Consider the following 22,706-nt stretch of genomic DNA (forward strand, 5'->3'; position numbering starts at 1 on the left):
GAAACGCTTTGCCACATCATCCAGCCTGAGCTTCTTAGATAAGAATCTTAAAAACTAATTATTTAAAACTGAAAATACTAAGTAACTATCTAAGAAACATTAACAGCAACCCCTGCGAGGGATTGCCATGGTTCCTGATTACTCTTCTTGGACTCTAGCTACATCCAGCAGTGTTGTAAGCTTGGCATTATTTGGTCATTCCACTTGCATTTATTGAGTACCTACAGAGTACCAGGCACGTGTTCTGTGCAGGGGATTCAGGAAAACAAAGTCATCTCTTTCCTCCTGCTGCTCTGCCCAGTAGTGGAGACAGACAGGTAAACAGGACATTACAATGTGATGTAGAGATACAGACACACTGTTTTGGAAGCACAGAAAAGGTATCTGTTAGTTCTGCCAGAAGCAATTAGGTAGGCATTCAAAAGAGACCAGTCTCTAGGCAAAGAGGACTTGCGAACAGCCCACGCAAAGATTTGAAGGAGCGAAATAGCATACCTCGGGACTATGGCCAGTAGTGTGGTAGGACTAGGGCTGAGCACCTGTGAGAAAGAGGACGCAAGGATCACAATATAGCCAGAGGCCAGGTTACCAGGTGCACCTGGTGCAGTTGAGGCATTTGGGCTGTAGCCTACCAACAGGGAGAAGCAATTGAAAGACTTTAAGCAGGGGAGTGACAGGATTAGATTTGCATTTCAAAGGGATCTTTGACAGGTGTGGAGCATGGGTTAGAGACAGTATGAGTGGAGGCCCGGTCTGTTTAGGAAGTAATGCAGGTGGAGAACGCTGAAGACTTGATCAGGGGCAGCAGCAAGGCAAGGATATTTTATTTCTAGTTAGGGCTTCTGCCCATCCCCTCAGAATTCTAGTGGAAGTGCTTTCAGAGTTTGGATGAGTGGCGGTACCATAAAGGTCCTGAGGACCAGGCAAGATGACTTAGTTAAAGAAACCAACATGAGCAGGCACCAAGTGGCTCACTCATTCATTCTTAATTCAGCCAGAGGCTTATAGAAAACCTTTTCGAGAAGTGAGCTATAAAGGTGACTACTTAGGGGCCTGGCGACTTTAGGGAAAGGGAAACTGAAGGGACGTGGGAGGTCATGTGCTTCCACTTTGAAACGGGCAGAATAGGATGCCCAAAGCTGGGAGGCGCAAATTCAGCCTGCAAGTATTTATTGCACACCTGACCTATGCCAATCTCTGTTCTAAGTGCTGGGGATACAGTGGTGAACAAAACAGACAAGGTCCCTAATCTCATAGAGTTTATATTCCAGGGTAAAGCGACAAATGAACAGCCTTCAAAATGCACAGAACGTATGGGAAACAAGTAGCTTGGCTGGACAGAGTTTGAGCAGGAACTAGGGACGCTCAGGAGATGTCGTAGCAGAAGTAAGGCTTCTTGGTGAAGATCTTCGGCTTGGTAAAAGGGCAGTGGGAGCCCTTTAGAGGTTCGTTGGGGCTCTGTTTCTTTGTTCCGGGGTCCGGGAGGCAGGGAAATGACCATTGCTTTTTTTATATTTGAGGCACCTGAGGCTCTGGGAGGCAGTGTCACCTGCCCAAGGCCACACAGTGTAAGATCAGGAAGGCATGCCCGGCCAGGTTTGACTTTACAGCCCGTGCCTGCCCTCCCGCTGTTTTCCCGTAGCCCGGAGGAGGGATGGCGCGGCGCCCTGGGTCCCAGCGGCGAAGGGCGCCAAGCGTAGAGCCAGCTCCGCGGAAAGGCCGGGAAGGGCCGGACCGGGGGGTCGCCGGAAGGTCGCAGGCACCTTCGGGAGAGCCGGCGCGGCCAGCAGGCAGCACAGCAAGCCCCACGAGCGCCCCGCAGCTGCCGGGCCGGCGCGCGGACGGCTCGGCGGGCTCGCCGGCTCCCCCCACGGCCCGCCAGTGGTTCGCTCCGAACACCCCCTCCCCGCGCGGCCGGGTTCCCGGCCAGCCCCACTTCCGGTTGCTGCCGAGCCCTATATCCGGTGTCCGCCCGCCCTCGGCCCCGCTGCCGCCGCGATGCTGTCCCGGTCCCGCTGCGTGTCCCGGGCGTTCAGCCGCTCGCTCTCCGCCTTCCAGAAGGTACGGGCCGGTCGGGCCAGTCGGGCCGGGCCCTGGCGGGTGAGAGCCCCGCAGGCGGGCAGGGGGGCGGCCTGGGGCAGGGGCGCGCCGGCCAGGCCGGGCACCAAGGGCACCGGGACGCGGAGGCCGCGGGCGGGCGGCTGGGGGCCGGCGTTGCCCTCGGGGCGGTCTTGCGGAGCCCCGCGGCCCCTCGCCTTCCCGAGGCCCCCGGCGCCCGGTCCCCTGCTGCACCTCGCCCTCCGCGCCGGGGCCGAGGAGCCGCCCAGAGCCGCGCCCGCCCCGGCACGAGACTCAGAGTTCTGGAGGAGGCGCCACGGAGTTCCCCCCAGGACCGGGCCGGCCCCTCTCCTGTTAAAGGTGGCGGGAGTCAGTCCAGTGGGAGAGCCTGGAGGCCCCGTGTGCCGACTGGGACTGAGAGCCCTGGCTGTTGCGTTTCCCTTCTGGAGTCGGGAGATTCACCTGTCACCGGCACCTGGACAGCTTTGAGTCTGTGCTTAGAAAGCTGTTTCTTCTTTCCTTTCATCCTGGGTGACGTCGATAATGTCTTCTTTCTCAACAGGGGAACTGCCCTCTAGGGAGACGTTCCCTGCCTGGTAAGTTCTGCCCTTGCCGTCGCCTAAAATGCTCTCCTCGAGGGCAGAGCAGTTTTGTGAGGAGATCGGGGTGCCTGTGTGGCGTGAAACGAAATGCTATTTAGCAGTAACAGCTGCCATTTACTCTTTTAGCGCACAGTTACTGAGTTTCTGCTGCGTGTCAGGCACTGTGCTAGGCACTCACTCGGGACACAGCAGTGAACAGCTCTTACCCTCCTGGAGCATACAGTCCCGTGGGAAAGACAAAGTGTAAATCGCTAAACAAATGAACAATGATGAATTTTGGCTGGACGATGATGAACTTTGGCTAAGTGCTGAGAAGGAAACAAATGAAGGTGAACAGAAGCAGCCTTTTTAGTACGTGACGTTAAAGCTGTGACCTGGAGGCTGTGACAGAGGCTAGCCCGCTGAAGAGAGGGAGAAGGAAGGGAATAGCATGTACAAAGTCCTTTTAGAAGGAAAGAGCTTGGCAGTGTTTCAGAACTGGGAAAAAAGGTGATTTGGCCAGGGCATTTTAATTAAGGGAGAGTGTTTTAATTAAATGAGATAGAAGATGGTGTAGAGACTATTGGAAGGAATTTAGATTGTATCTCAATTTTTTATATGCTTGGAATAAATATTTGTTGAATGAGTCGATCTTATTGTGAGTTTTCTACGTGCCAAGCATTGTTCTGAGAGCTTTCTGTGCATTTTTCAGTTAATCATCAAGAAACAGTAGGAGAGCTGTTCCATTTTACAAGTGCATAACCCAGGCTAAGAGAGGTCAAGTGCCTTGACCAGGGTCACTCAGCCAACTGTTGGTCTAGCCAGGTCTCCCTGTCTTCTTAACCTAAACTCCTAACCCATCATGTTATCATTTACTCATGTACCCAACAGATCATTTATTGAGTTCTTGCTGCGTGCCAGGCTCTGTGCTAGGGGACGGCGATACAGATGGTCTCTCCCTCAAGGATCTTAGGTGCTACCTGGGGAGATAGCAAATATACATTTATGCATACATAAGGATATAATTACATTGTGATGACTATGAAAGAGAAATGTAGGGTGTAATGAGAGGGTAGGATGATGTAGCCCAGCTTGGGAGGGTGGAGAGAACGGTGGGAATGTCACTAAAGGCTTCCCCAAAGAAGTGACATTTAAGCCAAGTCTTGAATACATAGGAGTTGGCCTAGAGAACTATATTCCAGGCAAGGGGAATTACTTGCACAAAGGTTTTCAGGCAGGAAGGGACTTGACCGGTCATAGACGTGGAAAGGCAGCCTGTCTGGCTGGAAAGATAGAGAGGGCTGACAGTACAGGAAAGTGCAGAGGTTTTGGATTTTATCCTAAGAGTCATGAAAACATAGGCACCTAGCAGAATGTTAGCTCACAGAGGACTCTCAATAATAGATGTTCTTTTTAACTGGGAATCCTAAAAAATGTCAGGAAACATTTTTCTACTTCATAGACTGGCGGGACGATGGAAAGAGCTTTGTACTTGAAGTTTGCATCGTGGCTCAGGGCTGCACCTTGGGCTGGTCACTTAAGTTCCGGAAGCCCTGCTTATATATGAAATGGGGAATGATGGCAGCTGGTCGTTCCGCTTCAGGGAGTTGTGAGACACGCAAATCAAAATGAGGTCATTATGTGAAAGCTTTTTATAAATTCTAAAGCACTGTACAAATGAAACTTGCTGTAGGATAATTCTAAGCTGGACTCGGAGTTCCAAAAATCACTGTTGTCTGCTGGCCATTCTAGCTCAAAGACATGCCATACTTGGGATTTGTACTGCAGAGTCATTGGCTGCTGGACAAAGAGGTGGCTTACTTGGCTCTGACACTCTGGGGATGTTTGCGAGGAGGTGGGCACGAGAGAGTTGTCTCCCATTTGGTGTCTCCTGAGCCCATGGTTGAGAAAGAGTTGTTAATAAATCTGAAAAAAATAAGACGTATGAAAGAATATGGATATGTTCAGGTGAGGCAGCTGTAATAATTAGTTGTCAGTTGGGGAAGTGCAGTTATCTGTGATAAGGATAGTTGGTGGGGCAGAAACGGCGCTCCCACCTTGTTGAGTGTGACCAGAGTGGAAGACCTTAGGAAGAGGGTGGGAATACTAAACTGAAAAGAGGGATAATGATTTGCTCAGTCCTACAGCAAGCTGGGGACCCTGGGCCTAAAGTAGCCCAGTCTTTGCTGATAGAGTTCAGGCAATATGACTTCCAGCTCAGTGCATTTTAAATAACTAGGGAAGCAGAAACCTAGACCAAATACTCCCCCTGCTTCTCAGATTAGGTTGTGTGTAGTCACAGGATAAGCCATCCTATGCCTTTCTCCAGCTTCAATTTTATTATGAAAACATATAGGAATAATGAAAGTTTATGTATTTTAAGGTAAATAAGATTATAAAACTACTTCTGGCTTTGCCCTTAGAATTCTCCCTTTTCCTCAGACACATATCCAGTCTCAACCCCATGTATCCATTGATCTCTGCCATTATGGTTACTTTGGTGGAAAAGTTTGAGAAGCAGGACTCTGTGTGATAAAGATTGTATTGTTGCCTGCAGTTGTTCCTGCTCTGTCTCAGAGTTAGGGGGTGAATAGACTTCTTTTCCATCTCTGCAAGTATCCTGTATAAGATAAGAGTTGTTGGTTAAGAGTTGTTTTGTTTCTTGCAGGGGTCTCCTTATGTCAGGGACCAGGTTACCCTGACAGCAGGAAGATTGTGTAAGTATCACTGGGGAGCACAGATATATGGCCATGGGGTATTTAAGATACCAGTTCTCAATTTGACCATCTGATTTCTTCTCCAGCTTCCAGGCCTTGAAATTGAGGTGGTTATACTGAGTCCCTAGACCTCACCTTGATGTTAATTTACTACATGTTATGGACCTTGGGCCTCAGCCCCATGTCAAGTGCTGGACCAGGAGTGTGCCTGTCCTCAGGTGTTTAGATTATAGTGAAGGTGAAGTTGGAAACCTGTTTTTATGGGAATAGATACAGAAAGGTGCTTCTAAATATTCTGGTTGGATACAAGTGCAGCTGAAGGGCTGGAGGTTACATTAATTTTGGTATTAAGATTGAGAGCATCCTCTTGGTAGCATATTCTAACTGGTAAAAGCAAAAGACTAGTGGGTTTGAGTCCTGGGACTTTGACTAGTTTGGAGGGAATGCTATTGCATAATGCAGTGTTTGGAGGAAGGCCACACGTGTGTTTCAGATTAACTTCTGCTTATGAATGTTGCTTACTGCTACTTTGTATTACAAGTATTTTCAGGGTGGTGGTAAGAGGATGCTCTCTAGTTACCTGTTAAGCAGCTATCAAGCTACTTTGTAGGGAGAATCTTCAAAATGAAGGGTCAGCAGATTAGCTCCTTCACTATGCATCACAGTGGGATTTTTTCTCATTGAGAAAATGATGCACACTGTATTAGAACTATGAGTTCTTGTGTTATTTTTGGAGGGCAATTTGGCATTCATAAATCTTTGAACTTTGTGTACCTTTTGATCTAGCAATTCCATTTCTAGGAATCTAGACTGAAGAATTCCTGGTATATCCAGATTTCTCTCAAAATTTGCAGACAACAGGGGATTGGTTAAACTATGCCATGTTAACGTGTTTTCACTATGATAAGTGGGAAAATTTAGCAGGTTATAAAATGATTTCATTTTCTGCTGTACAGTATAATCCCATTATAAAAGTTCTTTTTGCTGTTTCCAAATATTCTACAGTGAACATCTAATACTTTTGTAACTTAAAAAATTATTTAGATTCAAAATGTGCTACTCATCTACAATGTAAATGAAAATTGGAAACCACAAATCTCTGTGCAATAAATACAACAATTTACTGTTGGAAAGTAAATTGTTAAGGGAAAAAAAACCCTGAACTTTGAAGGGTGAGGTCACACATTAGAGTAGGGTATCACCCTAATCTAATATCTGTTTTGTGTTATGTATTGTCTTTTTTCTGTGAATAAGGTACCCACTTTATTTTAAAAATCTGTTCTTGTAAAACTATTTTTGGTTTTACATTTTTATTTAATAGGTTATACATTTACATGGTTCAAAAGTAAAAAGAGTGTCCTTGTCCTCCAGTGCCACCAGGTTCTTCCCAGAGGTGGCCAGTGCTCCAGGTTCTTGAGTATCTTCGCAGAGCACTCTCTATATTTGCACATTACCCATTAGTTCTTGCCCATGAGCTTGTACTATATATGGTTATAAACTTTATGCAGAAAATGTTGTTCCGTATTTTTTCTGTAACATACATTTTTTCCCCTAGATTCAACATAGATATTATGATCATTTTGATGTTATAAAGGTTAAAATATCAAAAGGCAACTTAAATCTATTGTGCTTTTCTGTTATAATGGTGCTTGTTGTAGAATAGTCAGTTCTGAAGTGTAGAAGTGAAAGTCTCCATCCGTCCCAGTCCTTCTCCCAAAATGTGTATATATAATGGATAACCTTAGGTACCGTAGATAGCTGTGTCCCATTGTGCAGGGGAAACCACTCCTAATGGCTTTGAGCATAGGAGGTGATATCATTCTCCAGTTTCCATTATTTGAAGTTAGTGCCGTGTCAAAATTACCTTAGTCTTTTGAGGTTCCTCCTGAATGAGTCCAGAATGGACTGATGTGCTGCCTTTTACTAAGAGAACAGACTAGGAGATAACCATGAGTTTTTTGGTGTGCTTTTGTGAGTTTTTTGCGTATAACCCTTGTTTTACTTCCAAGTTAACTGTCTCATCTTGCTGCCTCGTCTGATCAAAATCTGTAATCCTAGGTACAGAAATTCCATTGTATCTGGCACAATGGCGTGTACCCCAAGGGCATGCAATTTCTCTTACTTGGATTTAGTTAATTGAAAAACCTAATCAGGAAGCTAAGTCCTTTTGGTGGGTGTGGAAAAGGCCAAAATGTTTATCTTTTTCTTCAAAGAACCAAATGTAAGTCTTTCTTTTGTGAGAGCTGGCATTTCACTGCAGTGCAGGGTCTTGGACTCACCCATGGAGCTCACTACTTAAGGCACCTGAGTCATCCAGGCTCTACTCTAGACCTGCCGAGTCAGAATCGCTGGGGATGGGACCTGGGCATGTATGCTTGGAAAAAGTTCCCTGAGGTGACACTGATGGGCACCCCTGGTCAAGAACCACTGATTGAAAGGGAAGATGATCTCTGGTGCCTTATCTAGACTAACGTGAGTGGTTCACCTGCTAAAGGAGTTTATGTTTGTTTCTTTTGCAGCATTAACAGCAGTGGCGTTTTCAGCGTTCGCTTCTTCAGAACTACAGCTGTGTGCAGTAAGTACCTGCCTTCTTGAGAATGGACTTTCAGTGGGAAGAACAATAGTTGACTGAGTTTAACTAAAGAAAAACAAACATTTTAAAGGAAAAATATGGACAACTTGTGATTTTCTTTTTCGCTCTTTTCCTAGAGGATGATGTGGTTACAGTCAAAACCCCAGCGTTCGCAGAATCTGTCACAGAGGGGGACGTCAGGTGGGAGAAAGGTAAGATTTAGTGCCCTCTCACTTCTTAAGTTTAAACGCTTTCTACAAGTCCCCTCTCCGGCCATGATAATCAGTGGAACCTATGGCTCCACCCTTTTCTTTACATGCAGTGTACTTTCTCCCGGCCCTATAGGAAAGAGGTTTTGTAACACACCTGCCAAAAGAGATTTTGTGGCTACTGGAGGTTCCCCCCTAACAGGTAGCCTCTGACTGTCTTTTCAGCTGTTGGAGACACAGTTGCAGAAGATGAAGTGGTTTGTGAAATTGAAACTGACAAGGTAAGCTTGTCCTATATTAGTACCAATTTTTCATGGTCTCCTATTGGTTTCTTGACCTAATGAAAGAAACAGGGACTGACTGTTAATGTGTAAAGATAATTTTTAACTGCCTCTAACCTGAGTTGTAAAAGTGTTAGGGGCCGGCCCTGTGGCCAAGTGGTTAAGTTCACGCGCTCTGCTTCGGTGGCCCAGGGTTTCACTGGTTTGGATCCTGGGTGCGGACATGGCACCACTCATCAGGCCATGCTGAGGCAGCGTCCCACATGCCGCAACTAAAAGGACCCAAAGCTAAAATATACAACTATGTAGTGGGGGGATTTGGGGAGAAAAAGCAGAAAGAAAAAAAAAGATTGGCAATAGTTGTTAGCTCAGGTGCCAATCTTTAATAAAAAAGTGTTAGGCTAGCTCATTTAAAAAAAAGAGCTTTAATTTTATAATTTTAGATCGTTCTAGGTGTATGTGCTGTGTATTTTAGTAGCTTTAGTTTTGTTTTTCATTATCACTTGGAGGCACATTAACTGAATATTGCTTTAATGTTTCTGAGAAAGGGTGAATCTTCACAGTAGCATTGACCTGTCAGTACTCTTACTCTGAAAGTGTGGCCTTGGCGTTTCTGTATGCAGGGTTTTCTGTATCAGTGTTGCAACTCCTGTGACTCATATTTGAGATTCTATACAATTAACTTTCTAATGCCGAGTGAAAATTGGACTCTCTGTCCATGTGTCTTCCTTTTCCAGACTTCTGTGCAGGTTCCAGCACCAGCAAATGGCGTGATTGAAGCTCTTTTGGTACCTGATGGGGGAAAAGTAGAAGGAGGCACTCCTCTTTTCACACTCAGGAAAACTGGCGGTAAAGACATTCTCCTGGTTGTCAAGGTCTCCAGTGTTCCCCCTGGAAATTGGAGCTGAGCCTAATCTCCTAATTCCTTGATACCTCAAAGACTATTTGGCTTTCCAGCTGCCCTTAGTTGAGGGAATAAGAGGGGTGATATTTATATACTGTAAATTTTAAGTGTCAAGTTCTAGAAGAAAAGGATACTAAAAAAGTAAATCTCATGGGGCCGGCCTGGTGGCATAGCAGTTAAGTTTGCATGCTTTGTTTTGGTGGTCTGGGGTTCACCAGTTTGGATCCTAGGCATGGACCTACGTACCACTTATCAAGCCATGCTGTGGCAGGCATCCCACCTATAAAGTAGTGGAAGATGGGCACAGATGTTAGCTCAGGGCCAATCTTCCTCAGCAAAAAGGAGGAGGATTGGCAGCAGATGTTAGCTCAGGGCTGATCTTCCTCAAAAAATAAGTAAATAAATAGACCTCATAATGCTCTGTTCTTTCTATGTATGTTTCTTGTGCTAGACCTTTTCTTAAAGATGTAATAGAAATGAAGAAGATTCTAAAGACAGTTATTGGTTTTTTTCTCCTCAGTCCTGGCATCAGAATCACCTGGGGGCTTTAAAAATAATACAAATGCCTGGACTCCATGACCCAGGGATTCTGATATCTGGAATTATCAGATCCTGGTTATCTAGCATAGTTTTTGTGGGGTTTTTTTTAATGCTCTCTAAATGATTCTGATACACAGCCAGGGCTGAGAGCTACTGTTTTAAAGTATTAGCAATATTTCATGATGCTGTTATGGAGAATTCAGTGTAGTTTTTTCACATATGTTCTCTCATAACATTCCTAGAGAGGATTGGTATTTCTCTTGGGAAGAAATAAGAAATAAGGAAATAAATTTGTACTGGACCTCACAGTCATTATTAGAGATTAGAAAAGAAAATAACTTTTTCTGATTCTTAGTTAAATGCTGTAACTACTAAAATCTACTTCTCATTATTAAAATAGTTAAGCAGATAAGTAGTAGATTGCATCATTGAGATTGATCATGGCAAGACCAGAAGCCCAAAAGGGAAAGAATGTACAGTAGAAGGCTAGGAAATAAGATTGATTCTTCCAGTTGAAGAATTCTATCTTCTGGTCATTCATTCCTTAAAAGAATGTCTAATTTAAATATAAAACCAGCTGTGGTGTCCAGATGGGTAAATTCAAAATAAACATCTAATTTAGAGTTATGGGTTTAGGGCCGGCCTGGTGGCCCAGCGGTTAAGTTTGCATGTTCCGCTTCGGTGGCCCGGGGTTCACTGGTTTGGATCCTGAGTGTGGACCTGGCACCACTTGGCATGCCATGCTGTGGTAGGCATCCCACGTATAAAGTAGAGGAAGATGGGCATGGATGTTAGCTCAGGGCCAGTCTTCCTCAGCAAAAAGAAGAGGATTGGCAGCAGTTAGCTCAGGGCTAATCTTGCTTAAAAAACAAACAAAAAATAAAGTTGTGGGTTTATTACTTAACCCCTGTATTGATTTATGAGAAACATCCTAGATGAAATGCTTTGAACTCTTAAGTCTAAATGAGCCCTTGATTATTTACAACTTTTGTTTTTTAATAGTTGAGTATTCTTCCACATGTGACGTGAAAACAGATGAGACTATGAATATTACCATAACTAGAAATATGTTACTTTTATGTATGTGTTTCAACATCTTAAATTGCCTGGAAGTTTCCATTTCCATGGGCTTAGTAGGTGCTTTGAACGTTACATTTCCATGGGCTTGGTAGGTGCTTTGAAAGTAGTTGCTGACTTTGATGATCAATCAATGTTTGTGAAATCAGAAAGGCAGCTGGATTCAGTCAGTTGTCTTCTTAGGACATGTAGGAGCCCTGGGGAATAGAAGAACAGTGCCTTATATCAGTGTGTGTATCTCATAGTACCTTGCATATAAAACAAATACCCAGTAAATGTTTGTTAATTGGTCAGAGGTGGAGCTTTTGCTGCTAAATTCTGCTTAGTATCTGCAGTTTGGTTGCTTTCCACTCCACACAGTGCCAGTGGCATCTATTTTTCTTGTTTTCCAGCTGCTCCTGCCAAGGCCAAGCCAGCCGAAGCTCCTGCTGCTGCAGCCCCAGAAGCAGAGCCTCCCGCAGCAGCGGTTCCTCCTCCACCTGCAGCATCCATACCCACTCAGATGCCGCCAGCGCCCTCTCCCTCACAGCCTCCTGCTAGCAAACCAGGTGAGCCTCCACCGCCCATGTGTCTTAGATGGGAGAGGAATGTTTCATCTAATGTCATGTTCCTTCACAGGGCAAGGTCTGAGGGTAATAATGGCTCTGAACAGACTTCAGAATGAATGGCTTCATTGGCTGCTTTGTAGAAAGAACTCTAGACTTTGTTATCAGAAGACCTGTATTTGCACCCAAGTTTTCTGTTTATAGCTGTGTGACTTTGGGCTAGCTACTTAACTTCTCTGAGCACATTGTTAATACCAGATCTTCTGATACAGATCATTCATTCCCCAGGTGGGAATGGTACTAATACACCTCAGAATATCTTGAAGATTAAGTGACAGTACAGTATGAAAGCACTGGCACATACTCAGTAAATGTTTCTCTCATTTTCTGATGCGTCTGTACCCGCTCTCTTGGTTTTCAGTGTCTGCAGTAAAACCAACTCCTTCCCCTCCAGTAGCTGAGCCAGGAGCTGGCAAAGGTGTGCGTTCAGAACATCGGGTAAGCCACTGAGGACCGATCCAGGAAACAGGCAGGGGGCGTTGTTGAGATTAGTGGGGTGAGAGTATGGTGGTGCTTACCTTTGAATGGCGTGCACCTCACCCTCTTGGTCTTGACAGGGAAACTGAATTTAGGAAGTGACTTGTTCATAGTCACGTAACTATCAAATGATAGGACTAGACCCTGAGGTCTTCTAAATAGTTGTCCAGTGGTTTTTCCTACTATGTTAAGCTACCACTGAAATGCCTTGGGTGAGTAAAGTATTTGCAGGGGATGGTAGCTTAGTAACGCACCCCCTCCTTCCCACTTCAGAGAGCTGGTTTGCTGAGCTCTATTCCTATACTTCCTGGATACTTGGCTGAGGGCTACACATTAGCAGTGGCTGTCAAGGGCAGACATAAAACCTCAAGGAAGTATGGTCAAGAGTGTGGGTTCCTCTACCTGAGAATATCTCCTAAAAATACTATAGCCTCAAAAGTTTGTTGCTTGTGAGTTTCCATCCCACAGGTAGCTATTCTCATGCAAGGCTGTATCACCAGAAATTGCCCTTTCTGTAATGATTCTTGGGCTGGCTATCCCTGTACTACACTCTTCCTTTTCATAAATGGGTTTTGGTTTTTAAATCAAACCTTTCCTGAGCCTGCATTCCTGGTCAAACTTTAGGCACATCTGAGAGAGTAGATTTTGTCTATGTTTCCTCATTCTTGCTCAGGAGCAGGACCACCCCAGGAAAGAGAAAGCCAGGAGTTCTCATTGTCCTTAGATACTATAGTCCTTGACCATCCCGTCCTGGCAAGCCGAGTGCTCACTCAGACTAGTGGGGAGTGCTTGATCCACACAGACCAGACACACTCAGTACGTGTCCCACTTTCACTTTCAGGAGAAGATGAACAGGATGCGGCAGCGCATCGCTCAGCGGCTGAAGGAGGCCCAGAATACATGTGCAATGCTGACCACTTTCAATGAGATTGACATGAGGTAAGAACGCTGGTCCTCGTAATCCCCACGCCCTTTCCTTTGGAAAACACTTGAACTTAACCCAGTCGCTACTGCTGATTGCAAAACTACCTTAACAGGGAAGAGGTACTGCTCGGCACTGCTTGTTGACTTACGCAGAGTGATGCACTGGTGTCATTCTCTGATTGACTTTCCTAATACTGTGTCTGCCTCCTCTGTAACTTAAAAAACTTAGCCTTTTAGACTTTTATACCTAAATCTTGTGATTTCTGATAAATGAGGCTAGTAATAATCTGAGGACTAATGTCATGTTGCCAAGTAGAGATAGGGCAACCAGGCCAACAAGGCTTGTGCCCCGGCCTACCCCTTGGGATAGAGAACCAGTTGACAGCATGCTGAAAACCAGGGCACCACACCCTGCTCTTTCTCACAGTGACTGCTCCCTATGCGTGTTCCTAAGCGCCTCAGAATTAGGGGGGTGAAAAGGCATAGGCTTGTCATCTTTCACCTTTCCCGGCTTGGTAGTGAAATGGAAAGCAAATTATGTTTTTAAAGAAAAACCTTAGGATATTAACTACAGGGGCTAATTCACTATACCCATTTCTGTAGTGAGCTAATTGTTGACTGACCCATTTTCTTCAAGATTTTGATGTTTATAAGTATCAGCACTGTAGGGAAGAGAATGTAGTTAAATATAACAAACATTTTTTGAGCACTTACTGTGCTCAAAAGATACTGTAGGTATAAGATACTATATTGTATTTAGGGAGGATACAAAGATAAGTGAAAAAGAGCTTACTGTTTGGTTTGGATAAATGTAAAGAAAAATAAGTATCAGAAGGATACAAAGAGCATGAAGTGGAGAAGAGGATAAGATCATTTGTTTTTGAGCTGGGAGGCAGAAGGAGGGGGAGGGTAGGGTCAGGAAAGGCTTCCTGGACGGAAGACCAGTTTTAATAGGCCTTAAAGAACCATTAGCATTTTGACACAGGTAGCATCTTGGAGGAAGGTCATTCCGGACAATGTTAACAATATGGACTTGACACAGACAGGAAAGTCCAAGACACATTTGAGAAGTATCTGCTGTGAGGACAAACATGTAGGAAAGAATGGTAGAGTTGGATCCATATTTCAGAATGTTTTGAATGCCATGATAAGAGTTTATGTTTAATTCTGAAGGTAAATTATCAAGTCGTCAGTTCATCTCTGCTTCTTTTTGTCCTAAGGGTTTAATCTGCTAATCTGCTATTTTTTTCTTTTGGTGAGGAGGATTGGCCCTGAGCTAACATCTGTAGCCAACTTCCTCTTTTGGCTTGAGGAAGATTGTCCCTGAGCTAACGTCTGCACCAGTCCTCCTCTGTCTTGTATGTGGGGCTCCGCCACAGCATGGCTTGATGAGCGGTGTGTAGGTCCATGCCCAGGATCCGAACCCGCGAACCCCTGGCCACCAAAGTGGAACATGTGAACTTACCCACTACACCACTGGACCAGCCCCTGCTAATCCACTTTTCATTATGGAAATTTGTCTTCCTTTGGAAGAGGTCTGAAAAGTATAGAGAAAGCAGTGGTTTATTGGTAGTGTACTGTGGCATTGTTCACAGAGTAGGGCTCTGTGGCCTATTTCACTTGATGTCATCCATTCTATTTTGAAGCTTCCTAAAAAGTTGAGTTGCCATTCAAGCCAAAGATTTCTCTCCTATCCATAGGATGTAGGGAAGGACCTTGACTGATGAATCACAAAGGCTGCGGATTATGTTTCAGTGCATTAGGGCTAAATTGTACACAAATTGAATTGGACTTTGAAATTCTACCCAATTCCTTAAGACAAAACATGTAAATATTTGTGGCCCTGAAAGATGCAGTTGGCTTAACAGCTTTGTTTGGAAGGTAAATGCAATAGCTGGATCTCCTTTCAGCAGCTAATCGAGGTGTCACTTAACAATGGCCTGGGGTCTCGCTGCAGTCAGTAATCTGGTTTAGATTGAGTGCCCTTTGGGTCTTGTGCTGATCAGCTAACCCATAAGGGGCCTGTCTGAGACCGTCTTCTCTCTCCTGTTGTCCCAGCCTCTGCCTCCAAGGGCAGAGCTCTGAAATAGAAACTGCTTAATGACCAGACAATAGCATTTGGACAGTTTTGAGAGCAGAGATGTTCATCACTTCTCTTTCCATCTTATGTAGCTCTTGTGTCTTGGGAATCAGTAATGTCTTTAGGGTGGTAATCCTAGCACTAAATATGGTTAGATTCAGGAAAACAAACATTTTAAACCCAATCAGGCCCCCCAGGAAAACTTCCTTTTTCAAAAACAAAAGGTCTAAAGAGGGGAGTTAAAGTTATACCATCTTATCTTTCATGCTGATGTCGAATTAGGCCATTATGGGGAGAAAGGGAGAACTAAGCATTTGGACTTGAGATAAAGTTAAATTCAATTTCCATCACGGAACTGTATGTATTCCCATCAATATGGAGGTTTCTGCAGCAAAATGATGGGAAAGCCATTTCCCATTCACTCTGCAGTATGTATGTGGAGCAACGCCCCCCCCCCCAAAGGAACAAAGGCTCTTCCTGTTGCAAAAACTTCTCAGAGGCCCTGCTGCTCATACCTTAAAAGCTTATGTCCAGGGGCTGGCCCCGTGGCCGAGTGGTTAAGTTCGCGTGCTCTGCTGCAGGTGGCCCAGTATTTCGTTGGTTCGAATCCTGGGCGCGGACATGGCACTGCTCATCAAAAACCACGCTGAGGCAGCGTCCCACATGCCACAACTAGGTGGACCCACAACGAAGAATATACAACTATGTACCTGGGAGCTTTGGGGAGAAAAAGGAAAATAAATAAATAAAAAAATAAAATAAAATAAAATAAAGCTTATGTCCACACGTGGCCACTTCTCTAAAACCAAAGAAACCACATCCATTAAACTAATCGCAAGGGCAAGAGCTGTGTCTTTATTATCTTTGTATCTTGGTGCCTGACATTGACGCTCACGTGTGGTGAGTGTTAGCACCTCTTTGAAGGACCAAGCAGATGGAACTGCTAAGTCTGGGGAGATGAAGAATGAATCTGCCGGCTATCCCATGAGCCTAAAAGAATGCTGTATACTCATCCATATATAGTCATGACTTCTGTTGCTCACATGGAGCCCATACACTTGTGGGGTTTGGTCTCTACTCCCCCACCCAACCCCCCCAATTAAGAGATAGGAGGAATGTCATAAGGAAGTCAATCAGATTTTGTGAAACTGATTCTAACAAGAAATAAAAAGAATATTGCTTATTTTGTGAACTTTTTTTATGCTTAAATTTTTTTTTCCCAGAATAAATGGCTCATGATTTTAGTGTAGCCAGAAATTACTTTCTCATCCAAGGCAAGGATGTTGGTGTGCTGTGTGATCTCTTCTTCATATTATCTGTTACTGAAATTTGTGACTTCTGGCACATGACGGAGCCCTGTAAAGGACTCGACCCACCTTAGAGACAGATTGGACCTGATTCCTTTGTATCCTGGTTTATGAAGGAACAAGGTTATTGTGTCAACCTCTAGTGGACTATTTAAAAACCTGAACTTAGGTAGATGGTCCAGAATGAGGGAAAAAAGCTTACTCAGTTGTGTCCGTGGAGTTAGAAATTGGTATGAAAGTCAAAAGTAAGGCTTCATTTGTGGTCAGTTTGTTTTGTAATGTGTTTTTCAGTAACATCCAGGAGATGAGGGCTCGGCACAGAGATGCTTTTCTGAAGAAACATAACCTCAAACTAGGTTTCATGTCGGCGTTTGTGAAGGCCTCAGCCTTTGCCTTGCAGGAGCAGCCTGTTGTAAATGCAGGTGAGTTTGTGGTGGCCAGAATCACAGAGGTCCTGGGAAGTATGAGTATGAACACAGACCTGCTCCAACACACACACACACAAAGATGGGGGTCAGCAGACCAAGGCTTTTTATTTCATGTCTGTGCAAACATGAGTATCTTCCCCAGGGAATTCTTGACTCACCTTCCTGAAATGGCTTCCTAATTACTTTCTCCCTACCAGCTGGACAGAACAGTTTCTCTTCCCAGTGGATAGCTTCGCAGCTGCTCTGGCAACAGGCAGTCCTGAGCCAGCTCAGCTCTCCAGGCTTCACATTGTCAAGGTGGAAGCTCATGTTCTGGCTAGCACCTGCCCTCTCATAAACCCTAATATCTTGGGGCCTGATTTCCCCACTAGGCAGGGCTCCAGGGTGACCTTTGATTTCTGATCACTGGAGCTCATTGGGAGGTCTTGGGCTTGGCCCTTCTTTCATGGACTTGGTGCTCATTTTCCTTATTTCTAACTCACCGCTTCATTGAAATGTTGACCTAACAGGCAGTTCTCTTTCCTGTTGAATCACTTCTCTGTTCCTGGAAGATTAGAGAAGGGACAGTGACACTTTTGCAACCCTTAACAGTGCCAGGGTCCCTAAAGATCCACAAATAGAAACACTAGTCCCTTCCATCTTAGTCCCCTAGGTAGAAGGGCTATCTTTGTTTTGTCCAGATGTGTACCTCCTTATTTCTCCCGATCCTCTCATCTTCCTGATTGGCTCTCTCCATCTCTTTCTTCCGTCTGCCCGTACGTGTAGGCATTTCTCAGCGTTCTTTTGGCCTCTTTCTCCCTTCACATGCTTTTCCTGTGTGTCTGATCTAACAATGCAGCATAGACTTTCTATGGAAAATGATTCCCCAGCCTTTTCTCATGAGTATTTTCTCATGAGCACTAGACCTAAATTTTCAGCTGCTGGTTTGCTCTCTCAAGCTAGCATATAAAAGCCAGACCACCCTGCTTCCTCTTGAGTCTCACCCCTTGTTGAGAGTGGGCAGCAGAATGACAGCATCCCCTGCCTTTGCTAATTTGCCTTTTTTGGAGCACTTCTTAGACCTAGCAGTTAGCTAAGGGAAGGCTTGAGTAGAGCTCGTTAACAAGAACTTAATGTGTTCCGATCCCGTGGCAGCCACTGTATAGGGCTGCCAAAGAAATGGATACTCCTACACTCAGGCTCAGTCAGTCAGGGCACTTGGGAGATGTTACGACTGGTTGGCATGGGAGTAAGAAGTGTCTTCCACTTGTAATGCAGTAGTTTTTGTACTAGTTGGTCAGGCCACATCGTACCAAGCTCTGCAGATTTTTACTGTATTCCTATATTACCCCATTAGCCTAGGCCTGGGGAGTTGTATGTAACATGTGTTTTCTCTCTCATAGTGATTGACGATGCAACCAAAGAGGTGGTGTATAGGGATTATATTGACATCAGTGTTGCAGTGGCCACCCCACGGGTATGTTGGGGCAGAAAGTGGGGCAGCTTTGGTTTTAGACTCTCTCCTTATCTGTGTGAAGAAGCGGACCCCTGGGAGAGATCCTTTCTGTAATGCTGTCTTTTTAGAAGGGAGTTAGTAAAAGAGTAACCTGTTTTTGACCATAGCACATTATTTTATCTGAATGTCAAACCTAAATATTTTAGACTCTGTTAATCACATTGAGTAATTAAGATATTCTGGAGAGGGGAGACCATTGGCTGGAGTCAAGGGAGTTATAACTATAAAGGGTACTGTTAATTTGCAACTGAACACAGCTTTCTACTCTCATCAGGGTCTGGTGGTTCCCGTCATCAGGAATGTAGAAGCTATGAATTACGCCGACATTGAGCGAATCATCAGTGAACTTGGAGAGAAGGTAAAGTAGAAAGGAGTATGTGTATGAGCTAGTGGGCAGGTCAGGGAAGAGAGCCTGGAGAAGGCTGGGCTCCCCAGTGAGCAGTGCTCAGGGAGCTGGAGCCTCACTCTGTTCTGTAAGAAGTGTGTAGCCCCTGAGAACAGCAGTCACCCCCAAGAGCCAAAGTACAGATATCTGGCGGAGCTTAGTCTGCTCTCATGACTGAAGATCTCATCAAATGAGACCTGCTGGGAAAAGAAAAGGTCCTGAAGTCCTCAACTCTGTGGCATGATGCCTTTCCTCTGGTGGAACACTGGTCACAAGCATCTCAGCTGAACATCTTTCATGTTGAAGCTAGAACTTGGACACAGTAGATCAAAATGATCTCAGATCCAAGCCCTTCTGGACTTCATTTAGGTAAAGAAAGCTGGATTCACTTTTTCACTTATGAAATCTTTGTTTTTAGGCCCGAAAGAATGAACTTGCCATTGAAGATATGGATGGTGGTACTTTCACCATTAGCAATGGAGGCGTTTTTGGCTCGCTCTTTGGAACACCCATTATCAACCCCCCTCAGTCTGCCATCCTGGGCATGCATGGCATCTTTGATAGGCCAGTGGCCGTGGGAGGCAAGGTAGGAACCATCACTGCTAACATCCTACCAGCTAGGTGATGAGGAGAGGGAAATGTAAATGCTAATTTTAAAAGATTCCCTGTAATTTCAGGCATAAGTTCCATCTCATAGTTTCTAGTTAGTACCTAAGGCACTGATTCTCAAATTGTGTGTCAATTCACATCATCTGGGAACTTGTTAGATGTGCAAATTCTTCGACCCCTTCCCAGACCTGTTGAAGCAGAAACTGCAGATGATTCTGATGCACATTAAAGTTTGAGAACCATTGAGCTAAGAAAGCTTGCTCCTTCATCTGGGATCAGTCAACAAGCTTCATTCTCCAGGTTGCTATAGGGGGATACAGTTGGAGACGTGGTCCTTGCCCCCAGGAAACAGGACAACCATGCAGAGCAGTCTACGAGCTGTCAAGTTGTATGATAAGACTTAGAGGTTCTCCAGGAGTTCAGGGAATGAGTCAAAGGGTTTAGAGCTGGCCCTGGAAGATATGTTGGTAGGAATATGTTTTCTGGGACTTCTGTGTTTAGAACGTTTTTGGGTCACTAACTCCTTCATGAATCCGAAAATCATAGATCTTCTTCCCTGAAAATGTTCACACCCCAACTTTGCATACAATTTCAGACAATTTGTTGACCCCAGGTTAAAAAATTTTTTTTTTTAAATTATAACCCTAAAAAAGAAGCTGCAGACAGCCAGAACTGAAGGATAAACTTTGTGTAGACAACAGATCAATAAGAGGGCAGAACGTGTTTAAAAAAGGTGGTTGTGAGGAGTCTCGTATTTTCCTGGTTAAGCTTTGTTTCGGAGTCTGGGAGCTTTGCACTAAGCGTAAGCCTTGGTCTTTGAAAATATTCTAAGTATCTAGAAACAATAGCAATAGGAAAGGCTCTGGAACTGGGAACTCTCCTGTGGGCTGTGCTTTCTCATCTTCCCCCTCAGCGGGGCTTTCTCTGCCCTGCTGCAGACAAACTTGTTCATTTCTCTCTGTAGGTGGAGGTGCGGCCCATGATGTATGTGGCACTGACGTATGATCACCGGCTGATCGACGGTAGAGAGGCCGTGACTTTCCTCCGCAAAATCAAGGCAGCGGTAGAGGATCCCAGAGTCCTCCTACTGGACCTCTAGGAGGAAGCCCCGCGCCATACACATCGACCATGCAGGAACTGAAAACCAGTCTTCTCCCTGTCCCCTCATGGGTCCCAGGTTAGCCTGGTGACAGGCACATGCTGTTGGCCTCACGAAAGGAAGCCAGGGCACTATGTAACCAGCAGGTCTTTTCTTGGTGTCCCTGCCAGGCTCTCTCCCTCTCTGCACCGTTCTCTTAACACTCAAATATCTTATATCCTTAGGCTTGAGGGAAAGAGAGAGCCTTAATGGATGCTCGTTAATATTGCTGCCTTCTGCAGAGATGACTTTGCTTCTTCCCAGTGCCAGTACACTGTAGGACCATGTGATTAAGTTGCTACCATTTGAAAGTTTGGTCTCCGGAGATGTGTAGTGGGGCATGTGCCTCCCAAGCTCAGAGCAGCCTCTGACCTGGCTGTGCATGTTCTCGCTCATTCCACTTGTGTGGAGGTATTGCCCACAGGCCAAGAGGTGCTGCTTTGCTTCTTAAATGGCACCCTCATTCTCAGCTGTCACTGACTTCAAGATGCCTCTTCTACCTCTTCCGGGAATCACAGGCCAGGGGATCTGGCTGGGAGCAGGGTGGGCAGTGTTGAAAGGGGAAGGGCAGGTTCTCCCTGAGGTCATATGTTGTAAACAACACGGGAGCAGAACACAGGCCTGTCCTCACTCTCCATCATAGCTTTGCACCAGGAAGACCCATTTTGGCACAGTCACACACAGCTGTGCTCATGCCAACCTTTCCAGGCTGCTAGGAACCATTCGAGTACGCTGTTCTCATTTAGAGCAGATTCAAGCACATCATGGCAGTGGGACAGAGCATGGTCACAACCAAGGGCTGGAGCCTGGTAGAGATAGGGGTGCGAGATGCTGTGGACTGGCTCAGCTTGTCTTGGACTCTTAAATTCCGCCAGTATAAGCATGTGGACTGAGAGGCAGTTTTGTTCCTTCCTACGTCATGGCCCTTAGGGAGTGGGGCCTTAGCTCTTCCTCGGCAGAAAACAGGTCGGGGGAAGATGGACTGTGGTGGAAACCAGCCCCAAGTACAGTGGGGAGATGGCCATTGTCACCTCTGAGGTCCTGCCTGTTAGGTCTGGACACAATCATTGGAATTCCTTGGAGTATGGTTCAATGCACACATCTTGTCACAAAAGCTACTGGACTTCATCCCTTTGTATCCAACTGCATCCAGGCCTGAGACTGCTGACCCTTGACACCAGGAGCCATTTATTTAGTGCAGAGTGCCCATTTGTATCTTGAGCGAAGAAGCTAGGCCTGGGGGGTGGGGTGGGGGGAAGGGATGGGAGCCAATACTGAGTGCCTGCAGCATCTACTATGTCTTCACTATTCAGAACCTGTAACTAAAGTATTTAAAGAAACTGATTTTAAATGCAAATTAAAGGGCAAATGTTCTCAAACAGGGTTCCTGCTTCTGTGTTTCTTCTGGTTACTGAGGTGGTACAAGTCTCCGGGACTGTGATTGTCATTGGCACTGAAAGCCACGTAATGTCCTGTAGACTACCCTGTGGTATCTGACTTCTGAAATAAGTTAACACTACTAAATTGACAGAAGTCCAGGGAAGTGCCCCGGCTTCCTTCCAATGCACCCCTTGACCTGGCAGGCCATGTGCTTGACGAGAAATTGGTTCCCTCCTTTGTGAAGCCCCTTCAAACACTAACATATTTGCATTAACATGTTTGAGGACTTGCATTATTTTGGGGATGGACTGGGGAGAGGTAGGGCGACTCTTTCATACAATTTTGGACTTTATTGCCACGTGTGTACCAAGATGCTTAAGGTCAGTAAGAACAAATGAGGGTGGATCACCTCTGGGAGCAGTGACCTGTGAGGGTAAGTGGACAGGGTTGGGAGCTAACCTAGAACGACTACAGGTGACAGGCATTAATGCTGGTGTCCAGGCTTAATCACAGCCTGGTCTTTCACAGTCCCTGCCTGCTGAACTTGCTTGAAGTGATGCCATCTATCTGAAGGTGTCACAAGCATGAAGTGGCTCTCAGAGGGTAGAACTAGAGTTGGTAGAAAAATTCTAGTTCAATGAAGGGAAGAATTTTAGAATTATGTATCAGGTCTAGGGCATGGTGCTAGCAGCCCTGATTTCTCTAGTAGCCCTACAGAGGGGGTATCCGTATTACATCTTACACAGAGGAGGTATACTGTGGGACCACAGTGTTCACAACTCGGGGCCTAGCAAAGTGCCAGATGTGCAGTGTTTATTGCATGCATGGGGCCCAGAAGTTCCAGAAGCAACTTGCACTTCATTCAACAGTGATTGGAAGTGGTCTGGCCTGACTTAGGAAGTGTAGCAAAAGGAATGCAGATTTGAATAGGCTCCACCA

At 45.3% G+C, this 22,706-nt stretch overlaps 1 protein-coding gene across 2 annotated transcripts; it reads left to right on the top strand.

The window, feature by feature from the left end:
* The first annotated feature begins 1,350 nt into the window (after window positions 1–1,350).
* On the top strand, window positions 1,351–21,766 carry DLST (dihydrolipoamide S-succinyltransferase). 2 transcript variants are annotated; one of them, XM_023628113.2, is made up of 15 exons: window positions 1,351–2,061; window positions 2,621–2,654; window positions 5,308–5,356; window positions 7,876–7,931; window positions 8,066–8,140; window positions 8,363–8,418; window positions 9,156–9,267; window positions 11,332–11,487; window positions 11,906–11,982; window positions 12,863–12,960; window positions 16,624–16,754; window positions 18,143–18,216; window positions 18,530–18,613; window positions 19,059–19,226; window positions 20,214–21,766. In XM_023628113.2, exons 1-15 carry the CDS (start codon window positions 1,999–2,001, stop codon window positions 20,346–20,348), a joined length of 1,368 nt encoding a protein of 455 aa, XP_023483881.1. In that variant the 5' UTR covers window positions 1,351–1,998; the 3' UTR covers window positions 20,349–21,766. The 2 variants fall into 2 exon arrangements, with proteins under 2 accessions (XP_023483881.1, XP_023483880.2); XM_023628112.2 differs by lacking the exons at window positions 2,621–2,654; window positions 5,308–5,356 and having other exon boundaries at window positions 1,640–2,061.
* Window positions 21,767–22,706: the final 940 nt, after the last annotated feature.

The sequence above is a fragment of the Equus caballus genome, chromosome 24 (genome assembly GCF_041296265.1).
Source record: "Equus caballus isolate H_3958 breed thoroughbred chromosome 24, TB-T2T, whole genome shotgun sequence".
NCBI classification, from domain to species: domain Eukaryota; kingdom Metazoa; phylum Chordata; class Mammalia; order Perissodactyla; family Equidae; genus Equus; species Equus caballus.